This window comes from Thalassophryne amazonica, chromosome 4, assembly GCF_902500255.1.
Source record: "Thalassophryne amazonica chromosome 4, fThaAma1.1, whole genome shotgun sequence".
NCBI classification, from domain to species: Eukaryota; Metazoa; Chordata; class Actinopteri; order Batrachoidiformes; family Batrachoididae; genus Thalassophryne; species Thalassophryne amazonica.
This window is the reverse complement of record NC_047106.1, coordinates 20,183,040-20,199,272: the sequence shown is the minus strand read 5'-3', so window position 1 is coordinate 20,199,272 and position 16,233 is coordinate 20,183,040. Positions and strand designations below refer to the sequence as shown.

General features: G+C 41.0%; 1 protein-coding gene across 1 annotated transcript in view; it reads right to left on the bottom strand.

Moving 5' to 3' along the window:
* Positions 1-16,233, bottom strand: part of LOC117508875 (protein KIAA0100-like) — a gene marked incomplete at its 5' end in the record, with an annotated part of 32,170 nt that overhangs the window by 9,516 nt on the left and 6,421 nt on the right. Inside the window, 9 exon segments of the mRNA XM_034168719.1 lie at positions 1,257-1,392; positions 1,458-1,568; positions 2,009-2,095; positions 2,216-2,396; positions 2,469-2,590; positions 8,412-8,567; positions 9,543-9,664; positions 9,755-9,792; positions 9,794-9,935. Coding sequence (XP_034024610.1) covers positions 1,257-1,392; positions 1,458-1,568; positions 2,009-2,095; positions 2,216-2,396; positions 2,469-2,590; positions 8,412-8,567; positions 9,543-9,664; positions 9,755-9,792; positions 9,794-9,935 — 1,095 coding nt within the window.

Genomic DNA, 16,233 nt, shown 5'->3' with positions numbered 1-16,233 from the left:
GATATATAGGCCCAAGAGCATAGCAGGAGAAACATGCCCATATCATGATGCTTGCACCACCATGCTTCACTGTCTTCACTGTGAACTGTGGCTTGGATTCAGAGTTTGGGGGTCGTCTCACAAACTGTCTCACAAACCCTTGGACCCAAAAAGAACAATTTTACTCTCATCAGTCCACAAAATATTCCTCCATTTCTCTTTAGGCCAATTGGTGTGTTCTTTGGCAAATTGTAACCTCTTCTGCACATGTCTTTTATTTAACAGAGGGACTTTGCGGGGGATTCTTGCAAATAAATTAGCTTCACACAGGCGTCTTCTAACTGTCACAGCACTTACAGGTAACTCCAGACTGTCTTTGATCATCCTGGAGCTGATCAATGGGTGAGCCTTTGTCATTCTGGTTATTCTTCTATCCATTTTGATGGTTGTTTTCCATTTTTTTTTTTTCCATGCGTCTCTGGTTTTTTTTGTCCCTTTTAAAGCATTGGAAATCATTGTAGATGAACAGCCTATAATTTTTTTGCACCTGCATATACGTTTTCCCCTTTCCAATCAACTTTTAATCAAACTACGCTGTTCTTCTGACAATGTCTTGAACGTCCCATTTTCCTCAGGCTTTCAAAGAGAAAAGCATGTTCAACAGGTGCTGGCTTCATCCTTAAATAGCGGACACCTGATTCACACCTGTTTGTTCCACAAAACTGACGAACTCACTGACTGAATGCCACACTACTATTATTGTGAACACCCCCTTTTTTACATTTTTTTACTAATAGCCCAATTTCATAGCCTTAAGAGTGTGCATATCATGAATGCTTGGTCTTGTTGGATTTGTGAGAATCTACTGAATCTACTGGTACCTTGTTTCCCATGTAACATAAGAAATATACTCAAAACCTGGATTAATCTTTTAGTCACATAGCACTACTATTATTCGAACACTACTGTGTGTATATATATATATATATATATATATATATATATAATAATAAATGCATCTTAGTCTCACGTGCCAATCAATAGTGTGATTAAAAGCTTTGGGTAGGCTCAGATGATTTTCAGATTTCAAAGTGGGCCCCGGCATTCAACTTAGAACAATCTGAACCCTCAACTCCAACAAGCTTATAAAGCCAAAACTGCAGCTGGTAAAAAAAAAACAAAAAAAACTTTCCAGATGAGCCAAACCACAGCAACAATTCACGTGCCAATCTGATACATTTAGAGGTGTTGTGTTACTGTATTTGGCAAGAACATACCAGTAGTAACCAACCGGAACTTGTCTTCTTCATCTGTAACCTCTTCCTCCTCAACATTTCTTCCAGGGAAGAAAAATCCCATCATTCTTTTAAAGAACTGGTACATGAGCTGGATGGTGACAGGCACCACATTTACCTAGTGATGGAGAAAATGTCAGACACAACAACCTTTCACTGCATGAGCCACATGAGCGCCCTCACCTCAAAGTGCTCCTTGACGGAGATCCCTCCCACTGGAGGGCGCACTTTACTGAAGATGCGCAAAGCAAACTGCCGGACTGAGTGCCAGGGGCGCTGAGGTCGAAGTACAACCTATTAAAATAGTGCAAGGTGATTTCAAATGTATTGATGTGACACAATAAAGATCTGGAGTCGTGTTCTGAAAATCCTGTTTTCAGGCTATTGTGATGCGAACCGGCACACGGCACTTAAAATGATGATGTGGACACAGCATGAAGTGCATGTGTAATGAGTGCACAGCCAGGCATGCGTTAATGAACAGTTTGAGTGTGCATGCGACACCCAGGATGAAACCTACGAAGTGATCCCAAACGAGATGGATTGCAAGCGCACATCAAAGTCATGTCACTGTTCCAGCAGTGTACATACCCTCACACGCTGCACAGAGAAAACCAAGCGGAATGTTAGAAATATGGGCGAGCCATATTTAACGTCCCTTAACATAGTTTTCCAGTATTTGCCACGGATGTGTTAGGACAGGGTTTGGGTTTTGTGAGGAGTAGCCGAGTTACCTTGTACACTGCATCGGGCAGCAGGTTGTACATCGTGAACCAGCTGACCTCCAACAGATGCTCTGCCGTGTCGTCAGACTTGTTCAACCTGTAGGAAGATGTGATGGTCAGTGGGAGCAACATCAAATGAGTCAGGAGCAGTTTAAACATTTAAACAGAGGAGCTACATTTTACACTCCTTAAAGAGTCTTTCTTCAGGTTACCCACCTTGCTGTACATAAACCTCTGGAGCTCCAGCTCGGCAATGCCCAGCTGACCGTCCTCCTCAGTCAAATACCAGCGGGCCTGAGCAAAGTAGATCTCTGTTCGCCGCACTACACTGGCATCTTCTGGGGGTTTACGTAGCTCCAGCTTGTTTGCCCTTTGCAGCTGGAAGTCCTTAAAACATCTGGGTGGGAATAAGAGAATGTAATCTCGGTCTGAGCGGAGGGCATGAAGTCGATCTGTGTTGACGTGAGACCTGATGAGAATGTTGAGTTCTTCACTCTTCATCTGCATGTCATTCTTCTCTTTGTTTAGCTGGTTCTGCAGTGCCTCATTGATCTCATTCAGTTCGGTACTACTCAGTTCCTCAGGTGGCGCCTGCATCATGATGATGGACGCACAGCGTTAACAGTGTGAAATGCAATTTTTAACACACACATCGCACAAGCTTTGAGCCACAACATCTGTCCACAGATGTGCCGTGTGGGTGACATGAGTGAAAATTACTTAAAATTTATTACCCCCCCCCCCCCCCCCCCCAAAAAAAAACTGACAAAAATATGTCCTGTCCCTTTTTATGTAAGTAAAGTAATTGTTGAACTGGGTTTCCAGGAAAGATGGCGCCGACATGCTTGGCACGCCGTCTTGTACTGGCGATAGTTGTATGTTTTTTAATCATACTGTGTTTGATGACAAGGTCCATTGACTCTCTGCTGAGCTATAACCGCTATGAGCTTTTGAAAATAAAATCTGCGGTGGATTCGGTGGAGGCATACGTAATAGTGGAACTCATTTTCCCCTCTGCTGGCTAATGTTCCTGTGTACCTGTCGCGCACCGGCATCTCACCTGTCAAACGAAAGAAGACGTCGAGGGAAGTGTGGGGGTACTCTTGTCAAGCCGAAGCTTTGGCTGACACATTCTGCAGATTTGTACATATTCCCATTGAATTATGGACTGTTTTCGCCGTTTCACGTGGCGCCGCACCTTGAACTTTTCTGGCGCCTGGCTGGTTCCTGTGGTTCCTCCGCTTGATGTGGAGCCCTGGACGCTACGTACCACCAAGCCATGTCGAGCTGAAGTCTCTCCAGGCATAAACCACGCCAACCTCCGAGGCCTTAGCCAGGTAGCTTCGGGGCTAATACACAGATTATCAACTGTGCGCTAGTTAATGCGCGTTCCGTGATGAACAAGACTTTCATTTTGCAGGATTTCTTCTCCACACACTTTTTGGATGTATTGTTTGTGACTGAGACTTGGATCTCTGCGGGTGAGTCTCAGCTTTTGTTGACCTGGTTCCTTCGAACTGCTCATTCATTAATGTTCCAAGAAGCAGTGGTCGGGTGGTGGCATTGCTACTATTTTCAGAGACAGTTTGGCATATAAAAGTATTGTGCCTGGATGTTTTTCATCATTTGAATTATGCTGCTTTGAACTGGGACACCGCAATCCTGTGTTGTGCGCACTTATCTATCGCCCACCCAAGCACAACAAAGATTTTTTAAAGGATTTCTCTGACTTGCTTGCAGCTGTTATTCCACAGTATGATCGAATCTTACTTCTGGGTGATTTTAATGTTCATGTTTGCTGTCCGTCCAACCCTTTGGCTACTGAGTTTTTAGAATTGATTGATACCTTTAATTTTATGCAACATGTTACTGAAGCAACGCATATATTTGGTCATAGGTTGGACTTGCTTTTAACTAATGGTTTTGATGTCAGTAATGTTCAGCTTTTGGATGCAGTGTTCTCTGATCACCGTCCGGTGTTATTTAATTTTATTTTGGACAGCAGTAATAAACCCAGTGTTTCTGCATGCTATCGGCGGCAGCTGAGGCCAGGAGCAGGAGATCATTTCTCCTCCCTTTTTGTGGCCTCAAAAAACAATGTAGCTGTCACATGCCAAAACACAGAACAAATTGCATCTACTTTTCTTTTGGCATGTAATACCATTATGAACACTATTGCTCCACTCAAGGCTATGCACCCTAAACCCAGGCAGGAGCCCTGGTTGAATGAAACTGTGCAACAGGCCAGACGTGAGTGTAGGAGGGCGGAGCGCAAATGGAAGAAAGATGGACTGACCGTCTCCTATCAAATTCTTAAAAAAAGGTGGAGAAAATTCCAAAATATGGTCAGGTCTGAAAAGGCAAAATACTTTTCCAATCTAATTTCTGATAACTGGGACAAATCTCGTGTTCTTTTTAAAACTATTGGATCTTTGTTAAACCCTGGCCAATCCACCACTTTTGGAAGCAACTCAAGTTGTTTGTAATCGCTTTTTTAAATTTCTTTTGTGATAAGGTCGCCAGTATTAGGGCTTGGATGACTGTCACTTCGGCCAGTTCAATCATGGCTCACACCCTGTTCTGCTGTGTTAGACCGGTTTGAACCTGTGTTATTTTCAGATTTATCAAATATTGTTAAAAATCTCAACCTTCATTTTGTCCCTCAGACTGTATCCCCCCACGACTCTTAAAGAGGTCTGGGGAACTATCTGGCCCTGATGTTGTTGTTTTGGTCAACAGCAGCCTTATTCAGGAAAAGTTCCTGCATTTTGTAAGCAGGCTGTAGTTGAGCCTCTTTTAAAGAAAGCGAGTCTTGATAACTCTGTTATCTCTAAGTATAGGCCCAGATCTAAGCTTCCTTTTATTTCAAAGATTTGGAAAAAGCTGTTCTTGTACAACTACAAGAGTTTTTAGAAACGAACAACATTTTAGACAGTTTTCAGTCAGGTTATAAATTATTTCACGGCACGGAGTCTGCACCTTTAAGGTTTTTAATGACCTGTTTTAAATCACTGATTCTGGTGATTCCGCCGTTTTGGTGCTTTAGACTTGACTGCTGCCTTCGACACAGTGGACCATGCAACTCTTTTATCTCTTCTTGAGAACTGTGTGGGTGTCAGGGGACAGCCTTGGACTGGTTCCATTCTTACCTTACAGGCCGTCATTTACTGTCAGCTGGGGAGTCCACCTCGTCTTCTGTTCCTCGAACGGTGGAGTCCCCCAGGGTTTCTATTCTTGGTCCTATTCTCTTCACCCTATACCTTCTCCCTTAGGTCAGGTGTTTAGAAAACATGGCATATCTTATCATCTTATGCAGATGATACTCAAATTTATTTGCCTATTAAGAAGAACTCTAGCAGCCCCCTGACACCCTTGCTTGTGTGCCTGGAAGACGTCAAGGCTTGGTTGGCTCAAAATTTTTTAGCTTAAATGAGAACAAAACCGAGGTGATGGTGTTTGGGCCCAGTGTTGGTTCCACAGTTCGATTAGACCTGGGCCCTCTCAGTCAACACATGAAGCCCACAGCCACCAACCTTGGCGTCATTATGGACTCTGATCTTAAACTGGACAGGCAGGTCAAGGCGTTGTTAAATCCAGCTTTTATCAGCTTCGTCTTTTAACCAAAATTAAATCAATTTTATCCTTTTCTGACTTGGAGCGCGTCATGCATGCTTTTATTTCTTCACGCACTACTGCAATTCACTTTTTTTTGGAATTAATCAAAATACACTTCACAGATTGCAGTTAGTCCAGAACGCTGCTGCACGCCTCTTAACTGGGAGCAAAAAACATGAACATATTACACCCATTCTTGCGTCTTTGCACTGGCTCCCTGTTAATTTTAGAATTGATTTTAAAATTTTATTATTTGTTTTAAAGCTTTTGGACTGGCCCCACAATATATTGTAGACCTCCTCCAAATTTACTCCCCAGCGTGCTCTGAGGTCTGAGGGCCAGCTCCAGCTTGTGGTGCCTAGGACGAGACTTAAGACCAGGGGGACAGGGCCTTCTCTGTGGCTGGGCCCAGACTCTGGAACGCTCTGCCTCTCCACGTTCGAACAGCCCCCACAATGGAGTGTTTTAAGTCTCGTCTGAAGACCCACTTTTATTCTCTGGCTTTTAGCTCTGCATGAGTTGTATGGTCCTCTGTTGTCTTTGGCTTAGTGTTTTATTTATTTATTGTTTTTATGTTTATTTATTTATTAGTATCTGAGTGGGTTTATTGTTTTGTATAGTTGTATTCATTTTTATGTGCAGCACTTTGGAAACTGTTCTGTTGTTTAAATGTGCTATATAAATAAAGTGGATTGGATTGGATAAATATTCTGATAATATATTAAGCACATGGAATGTATCATTATCAAATAGAAGACATGAGTGGTGTGCATTCTCAACAAGTGTGTGTGTAGTTAATAATTTGAGAAAAAGTTCAATCATTTGAGATGTATTTATGGTAGATATGTCAGAGGTTTCAAACAAGCTGTAACAGAGCTTAATGACACATAGCAGGAGAATATCTGAAAACAGAATTGTGGTCATTTAGAGATATTCAACATTAAACCTCAAACACATGGGAATGTTTGAGGTAGCTTAAACAAAAAGAAAAAAAAAAGAACTTGCTTTGTACTACACGATCATGTAATTATTACCTCTGCCAATAAAGTTGGCCAGAGGTTATGTTTTCACCCATTTGTTTATTTGCGAACAGCCTGTAACCCAGAATATTTCATATACCGATTTTTTTTTAAACAGAGGATTCCTTCCTTTAACATTGAACAACTTTTCAAAAATTCATTATCAAAAAAGACTGAATTTCTTTTATATTTGACAGTTACGTAGGATAGTATCCTTTATGGACTGACTATCTGGATTACAGATTTTGTGGCCATTTAAATTTAAACACTGAACACCCCATTTAATGTATACTAGCACATTGCCAGTGGGGATCTACAGGCTCTAGATTGGGTACTGTTTATAAAATAGGTATTTGATATTTCAAGGGTGGTAATAATTACAAAGTTTCTATTATGACTTTAGCTGAAATTGCAGGAAATTAAAATGAGGAAGTTTTGTGAATAATTGTATTTATTATTTGGCACATTTAGTTGATGTCATGTTTTAGAACTGGTTGAGATGTTTCCTTTGTTCAGAGCTTGTCTGGTTACCAGGGACTGATTAATGGGGACATCAACATCCATTGTTCACCTAATATCTCCAAAAATATTAGTCCTGTCATGTCAACTTTCTGTTTTTGTGGCGTTCATCCTTAACCCAAAATACATAAGCATATCAAACGGCAAATGTCAGCTCTACCCTTTCTCCATGATCAAAGTCATATATGTACACACATACTAGAGGCCACTTGCTTTTAATATCTAGATTTTACATTATATCTTAATCAAACGTTCCCAATTACTCTCATATGACAGTGAGGTACAGCCTGGCACTCACTATCATCTGTTTGATCCAGATTGTGGACATTGAATTTAATATTGAAAAGCCCATTTGGTGTACATTTTGCATTATCTCAATCAAAAGTGCCTCAATCACTCATTTTTCTGTTATGGATTTACCTACACCACCAAAATTGGATGGAGGTTCCAATGTTATGCCCGTTTGTCTATCTTCTAGTTATCAGTCGGAAAAGCAATGACACATTGTGCATAGCAGAGATAACTAATGTTCTGTAAAAATCAAAAAAGTAAAAAAAACACACAACACAAACAAAATATAACAACACCACAAAAAACAAAAAAACACTTTGATTCAAGTGCATGAAGTAAAACATACTGACATTTGATCACATCTAATTTAGCTTATGAAAAGCCACTTCTAACAGGACTTTGACCGTGAAAAATTTTTCCCAGGTACTAAACTAAAACTAGTGTTGGCGGAGTTTTGTGCTCTATGAGCCTCACGCTTCAGCATGAGCAAGAGTTTAAGATGGACTAGTTTCATTTAAAAAATCTCAAACACAAAAATTTGGATGAAAATCTTCATGAATCAAAGATTTTTAAAGTGTTATGCTGAAAAAAATCTCTTGCCTGTGTAATTGTAATGATCACCAAGGCTTAAAGTCCAGGCAAAAGTTTGATAGTTCACACAACACAATCACATTTTAAACCATTTCCATTTAATTTATGTGTTCAGGTTAAAATTCATTTATAGCCAGCTACTCCCATAAGAAGTTTATTATTTTATCTAACAGGTGTTTGTACTCAAGTGTGGAACTCCGGAAATGTATTTGTGGTTGTGGCCCGGCAGGGGTTCTTGCTGGCCTGATTTATCACAGTGTTGACAGTATTGTGTAACTCGCATCACAGCGCACTACCTCACCAGTGAACCAATCATCCCTATTTCTCCAGGAAATTTTGAAATCACACAAAGCACTCATGTTCATGATGCGACTCACCCTTATGATGGAGTAAATCTGTTTCTCAAGTCTCCTAATCTGGGCAAGGTGTTGTCTGACGGCCTCCTGGAGGTGTAAGATACTGCTGCGCTGCTCCTCTGGGTTACTAGAAATGTCAAGCTGGAAGCGAACACGCTGCTTTTTCTCACTGTGCTCCTATAAAAAAAAAACAAAAACAAACAAACAGAAGAAGAAATTAAATACAGATAAAATAATGTAAACCGTTGGCAGCAGTGACAATACGTGATGGTCCAACAAATTGATACAAAAAAAAGTATCATACATTCCATGCACATCTGAAGTTGTGTCAGCACAAACCTTTTTTCAAATTAACAAGTGATCCACACCAGATTCACTGCTACAAATCAGAGCAACAAAAGACAGAAAAATATATTCTGTAAAATGTTAACAAAAAAAGCAACCAGAAGTGGTCCATCACAATCGAACATTTCCAGTTTCTTGCACAAGAGTTTTCAAAATAAGAGCACAGGTCAAATGGGTGGTGATGTCGTAAGTCAGACGCAGAAGAGAGAGAGATGAGAAAAATGTGAATACTCATTGCTTTTTGCTTTTTACACTGTGTTGGGGTCACAGGATTAATTTAATTTAGGTGGGAATTTAATAAACAATTTAAAAAATAGTTTAATTTTACATGGGTTTAAACAACTTTCTTCAAAAAAAAGGAGGTGCGCCGATACTCGACCCCAGGAGTCACAGACGCATGAAAAACGGTATTTAAAACAAGCATTTTTTTAATTGATTAACATTCACTATAATTGTTTGCTGTCAACTCCTGATATGTTTCTTAAAATTCTACTAGTGTTTGACTTTTAAATATTGTTATGCTGTCTTTTGGGATCCAGCAAGTAGCACAAGTAATGTATTTATGCTTGTTGATAGGAAGCAGGGTCGGTTAAAAAGCCAAAGTTTGTTTGATCTGCTGTTGTCACTGCAAGCAAAAAGGGAGCAGTTAACAAAACTGACGTAATTTTAATAAATTGATTGGCTGCGTGAAAACAAGTTCAACATGTATCTCCTAAGCAAACCAGCAGCTTCCTGTGTGCTAAATGCAAAACATCAACTTATCCATTAGCTAACCTTGTTTTTTTTTTTGTACAGCTAGATTCTGACCTTGCGTTTGGGTTCCACATGTAACAACAGGTTGTTTACGATGTCCAGGATCATAGCATACTGCACGGGATTGGTAGATATTTCAAGGTCATGGTGAATGAGGGTGAAGGTGTCCACAGCTCCTGGATAATTGACACAGAAACCCTTATTATTATCATCATTGTTTATTCCTTTTAACACAAATTCAGATGGATTTTTGTGAGTCATCATACCGGCCTGTTTTTTCAACAGGTCCTCTTTCTCCTGGTTGCTTCATCTCTGGCGGTTTGATCTGTGTAGCCAGCTCCGGGTTAACATCGTGACTGTAACTGATGTAGTACATGCGACAGTTACAACGCGAGATGATTCGCTGAACCTGCTGGGCCTCGTTCACCTGAGCTGGTTGGTTCCAATCTGCACAGATCCAGATAAAGATCATTTAAATACAACCGAATAAAGAAAAATATATGTATAGAAATTAGGACAGTGTATGTCAAAAAGAACTGATTTTACAAACTATTTCTTAACAGAAAATCCTGTGTATTAAGCAAAGAAACTTTTAAAGACAGAAAAGGTGAGATTAGGGTAGAACTATTAATTGTTGTAATATGAAAACAGTACTCTGGAAGTGTTCGATTTGGTGGGAGGAGGAACAAGAAGAAGATGAAACTGTAGTGTGACATGGATGACTGTACGACTCCCTCTGAAGGGGACTCAGTTACTTCTCCAACCGAGACTGGTCCTCATTTACAGCTGGGTGGACTGGGGCAATGGAAATTAAGTGTCTCAACACAGAAAGGTAGCTTGAAGCAGACACAGGTATACACTCTCATGGCTTCTACACAACAGGCAGTAACTAACTAATGTCATGCTGTTAAGTATTATACAACACCTGAATAAATCTATGTCATTTCATTGGTGGTTTGCATATCAAGTGATATGGATCCTTCGTCCCATTTGCAATTGTGCTCCATTTAGCATGCAATTTTGGTTCCATACGATTTGCAGCTTATTGACGCTGCTCATTCTATTAACAAAAGAAAAAACAAATCCAGTACACCATAAGCCATCTGGAGGCATTTGCAATACTTGCTGGGATGTATCGCAAATTTTCGCTGGAGAAAAGCAGATACAAAGAAGTCAGAGCACGGCATCAGCGTTGGACTACATATCAGGATTGTTGCTGACCTATCTGCCTACTGGACTGCGTTTTAAATTTTGTGTTGGAGTATTTGGAACCTCTTGATGTCAAAGGACCAGCTCTAGCAGGGGACCCCAGACTTCCCTTTCCCGTGCCACATTGGCCACCTCTGACTGGGGGATCCCGAAGCGTTCGCAGGCCAGTGTGGAGATATAATCTCTCCACCTAGTCCTGGGTCTTCCCGGGGTCTCCTCCCAGATGGACGTTCCTGGAACACCTCACTAGGGAGGCGCCCAGGAGGCATCCTTAACAGATGCCGAACCACCTCAGCTGGCTCCTTTCAACGTGAAGGCGCAGCGGCTCTACTCCGAGCTCCCCACGGATGACCGTTCTCACCCTATCTCTAAGGGAAATACCAGCCACCAGCACCTGCGATCTAGTTCTTTCAGTAATGACGCAGCCCTCATGACCATAGGTGAGAGTAAGAATGAAGACTGACCAGTAGCTCGAGAGCTTCACCTTTTGGCTCAGCTCCCTTTTCGTCACAACAGTAAGGTAGAGCAAATGCAACACTGCCCATGCTGCGCTGATTCTTCAGCCAATCTCACGCTCCATTGTTCCCTCACTCGTTAACGAGACCCCAAGGTACTTGAACTCTTTCACTTGGGGCAAGACAGTTTTCCCAAGGCAATCCATCGGTTTCCTACTGAGAACCATGGCCTTCAAATTTATTTCTCTTGTTTAGAAATGAATAAATATCAAACCTTTAGGTGTTATATAAACAAATAATGAATGTTTTTTCATTTGTTCAATAGTACAAATATTTCATGCGGTGAAGGATAGAGTGTTCCATCCTTCACCGCATGAAATATTCGTACCCTTGCATTTATAAACATTATTTGTACGCCATTTACATTTTAACATCACATTCACTTATCTACACAACTTTAACAAAATCACCACAAGATCTAGCATATAACATTCACAAATCACAATTATTTATTTGTTCTTCCCCAAGGAGTTCTTGTGCTCCTGTTCCTGTCAGAGTGAAGTCCTCCCCAACTACTACATGGCTATTTGGCACACATCATCAATCAATCAATCAATCATCAATTTTTTTTTTATATAGCGCCAAATCACAACAAACAGTTGCCCCAAGGCGCTTTATATTGTAAGGCAAGGCCATACAATAATTACGTAAAAATCCCAATGGTCAAAACGACCCCCTGTGAGCAAGCACTTGGCGACAATGGGAAGGAAAAACTCCCTTTTAACAGGAAGAAACCTCCAGCAGAACCAGGCTCAGGGAGGGGCAGTCCTCTGCTGGGACTGGTTGGGGCTGAGGGAGAACCAGGAAAAAGACATGCTGTGGAGGGGAGCAGAGATCAATCACTAATGATTAAATGCAGAGTGGTGCATACAGAGCAAAAAGAGAAAGAAACATTCAGTGCATCATGGGAACCCCCCAGCAGTCTAAGTCTATAGCAGCATAACTAAGGGATGGTTCAGGGTCACCTGATCCAGCCCTAACTATAAGCTTTAGCAAAAAGGAAAGTTTTAAGCCTAATCTTAAAAGTAGAGAGGGTGTCTGTCTCCCTGATCTGAATTGGGAGCTGGTTCCACAGGAGAGGAGCCTGAAAGCTGAAGGCTCTGCCTCCCATTCTACTCTTACAAACCCTAGGAACTACAAGTAAGCCTGCAGTCTGAGAGCGAAGCGCTCTATTGGGGTGATATGGTACTATGAGGTCCCTAAGATAAGAAAGGACCTGATTATTCAAAACCTTATAAGTAAGAAGAAAAATTTTAAATTCTATTCTAGAATTAACAGGAAGCCAATGAAGAGAGGCCAATATGGGTGAGATATGCTCTCTCCTTCTAGTCCCGTCAGTACTCTAGCTGCAGCATTTTGAATTAACTGAAGGCTTTTCAGGGAACTTTTAGGACAACCTGATAATAATGAATTACAATAGTCCAGCCTAGAGGAAATAAATGCATGAATTAATTTTTCAGCATCACTCTGAGACAAGGCCTTTCTAATTTTAGAGATATTGCGTAAATGCAAAAAAGCAGTCTTACATATTTGTTTATGCGCTTTGAATGACATATCCTGATCAAAAATGACTCCAAGATTTCTCACAGTATTACTAGAGGTCAGGGTAATGCCATCCAGAGTAAGGATCTGGTTAGACACCATGTTTCTAAGATTTGTGGGGCCAAGTACAATAAGTTCACTTTTATCTGAGTTTAAAAGCAGGAAATTAGAGGTCATCCATGTCTTTATGTCTGTAAGACAATCCTGCAGTTTAGCTAATTGGTGTGTGTCCTCTGGCTTCATGGATAGATAAAGCTGGGTATCATCTGCATAATACAAAAATTTAAGCAATACCGTCTAATAATACTGCCTAAGGGAAGCATGTATAAGTGAATAAAATTGGTCCTAGCACAGAACCTTGTGGAACTCCATAATTAACTTTAGTCTGTGAAGAAGATTCCCCATTTACATGAACAAATTGTAATCTATTAGACAAATATGATTCAAACCACAGCAGCGCAGTGCCTTTAATACCTATGGCATGCTCTAATCTCTGTAATAAAATTTTATGGTCAACAGTATCAAAAGCAGCACTGAGGTCTAACAGAACAAGCACAGAGATGAGTCCACTGTCCGAGGCCATAAGAAGATCATTTGTAACCTTCACTAATGCTGTTTCTGTACTATGATGAATTCTAAAACCTGACTGAAACTCTTCAAATAGACCATTCCTCTGCAGATGATCAGTTAGCTGTTTTACAACTACCCTTTCAAGAATTTTTGAGAGAAAAGGAAGGTTGGAGATTGGCCTATAGTTAGCTAAGATAGCTGGGTCAAGTGATGGCTTTTTAAGTAATGGTTTAATTACTGCCACCTTAAAAGCCTGTGGTACATAGCCAACTAACAAAGATAGATTGATCATATTTAAGATCGAAGCATTAAATAATGGTAGGGCTTCCTTGAGCAGCCTGGTAGGAATGGGGTCTAATAAACATGTTGATGGTTTGGATGAAGTAACTAATGAAAATAACTCAGACAGAACAATCGGAGAGAAAGAGTCTAACCAAATACCGGCATCACTGAAAGCAGCCAAAGATAACGATACGTCTTTGGGATGGTTATGAGTAATTTGTTCTCTAATAGTTAAAATTTTGTTAGCAAAGAAAGTCATGAAGTCATTACTAGTTAAAGTTAATGGAATACTGAGCTCAATAGAGCTCTGACTCTGTCAGCCTGGCTACAGTGCTGAAAAGAAACCTGGGGTTGTTCTTATTTTCTTCAATTAGTGATGAGTAGAAAGATGTCCTAGCTTTACGGAGGGCTTTTTTATAGAGCAACAGAGTCTTTTTCCAGGCTAAGTGAAGATCTTCTACATTAGTGAGACGCCATTTCCTCTCCAACTTACGGGTTATCTGCTTTAAGCTACGAGTTTGTGAGTTATACCACGGAGTCAGGCACTTGATTAAAGCTCTCTTTTTTAGAGGAGCTACAGCATCCAAAGTTGTCTTCAATGAGGATGTAAAACTATTGACGAGATACTCTATCTCACTTACAGAGTTTAGGTAGCTACTCTGCACTGTGTTGGTATATGGCATTAGGGAACATAAAGAAGGAATCATATCCTTAAACCTAGTTACAGCGCTTTCTGAAAGACTTCTAGTGTAATGAAACTTATTCCCCACTGCTGGGTAGTCCATCAGAGTAATGTAAATGTTATTAAGAAATGATCAGACAGAAGGGAGTTTTCAGGGAATACTGTTAAGTCTTCTATTTCCATACCATAAGTCAGAACAAGATCTAAGATATGATTAAAGTGGTGGGTGGACTCATTTACTTTTGAGCAAAGCCAATAGAGTCTAATAATAGATTAAATGCAGTGTTGAGGCTGTCATTCTCAGCATCTGTGTGGATGTTAAAATCGCCTACTATAATTATCTTATCTGAGCTAAGCACTAAGTCAGACAAAGGGTCTGAAAATTCACAGAGAAACTCACAGTAACGACCAGGTGGACGATAGATAATAACAAAAAAACTGTTTTTTGGGACTTCCAATTTGGATGGACAAGACTAAGAGTCAAGCTTTCAAATGAATTAAAGCTCTGTCTGGGTTTTTGATTAATTAATAAGCTGGAATGGAAGATTGCTGCTAATCCTCCGCCCCGGCCCGTGCTACGAGCATTCTGACAGTTAGTGTGACTCGGGGGTGTTGACTCATTTAAACTAACATATTCATCCTGCTGTAACCAGGTTTCTGTAAGACAGAATAAATCAATATGTTGATCAATTATTATATCATTTACCAACAGGGACTTAGAAGAGAGAGACCTAATGTTTAATAGACCACATTTAACTGTTTTAGTCTGTGGTGCAGTTGAAGGTGCTATTTATTTTTTCTTTTTGAATTGTTATGCTTAAATAGATTTTTGCTGGTTATTGGTAGTCTGGGAGCAGGCACCGTCTCTACGGCGATGGGGTAATGAGGGGATGGCAGGGGGAGAGAAGCTGCAGAGAGGTGTGTAAGACTTCAACTCTGCTTCCTGGTCCCAACCCTGGATAGTCACGGTTTGGAGGATTTAAGAAAATTGGCCAGATTTCTAGAAATGAGAACTGCTCCATCCAAAGTGGGATGGATGCCGTCTCTCCTAACAAGACCAGGTTTTCCCCAGAAGCTTTGCCAATTATCTATGAAGCCCACCTCATTTTTTGGACACTACTCAGACAGCCAGCAATTCAAGGAGAACATGCGGCTAAACATGTCACTCCCGGTCCGATTGGGGAGGGGCCCAGAGAAAACTACAGAGTCCGACATTGTTTTTGCAAAAGTTACACACCGATTTAATGTTATTTTTAGTGACCTCCGACTGGCGTAACCGGGTGTCATTACTGCCGACGTGAATTACAATCTTACCAAATTTACGCTTAGCCTTAGCCAGCAGTTTCAAATTTCCTTCAATGTCGCCTGCTCTGGCCCCCGGAAGACAATTGACTATGGTTGCTGGTGTCGCTAACTTCACATTTCGCAAAACAGAGTCGCCAATAACCAGAGTTTGATCCTCGGCGTGTCGTCGAGTGGGGAAAAATGGTTAGAGATGTGAACGGGTTGGCGGTGTACACGGGGCTTCTGTTTAGGGCTACGCTTCCTCCTCACAGTCACCAGTCGGCCTGCTTTCCCGCTGCTCGGGATCTGCCAGGGGGGAACTAACGGCGGCTAAGCTACCTTGGTCCGCACCGACTACAGGGGCCTGGCTAGCTGTAGAATTTTCCATGGTGCGGAGCCGAGTCTCCAATTCGCCCAGCCTGGCCTCCAAAGCTACGAATAAGCTACACTTATTACAAGTACCATTACTGCTAAAGGAGGCCGAGGAATAACTAAACATTTCACACCCAGAGCAGAAAAGTGCGGGAGAGACAGGAGAAGCCGCCATACTAAACCGGCTAAGAGCTAGTAGCTACGCTAAGCTAGCGGATTCCTAAAAACACGCAAAGTGAATAATGTGTAAATAATTTAGAGGTGATTCAGCAGAAGGAGTGCTTTAGTT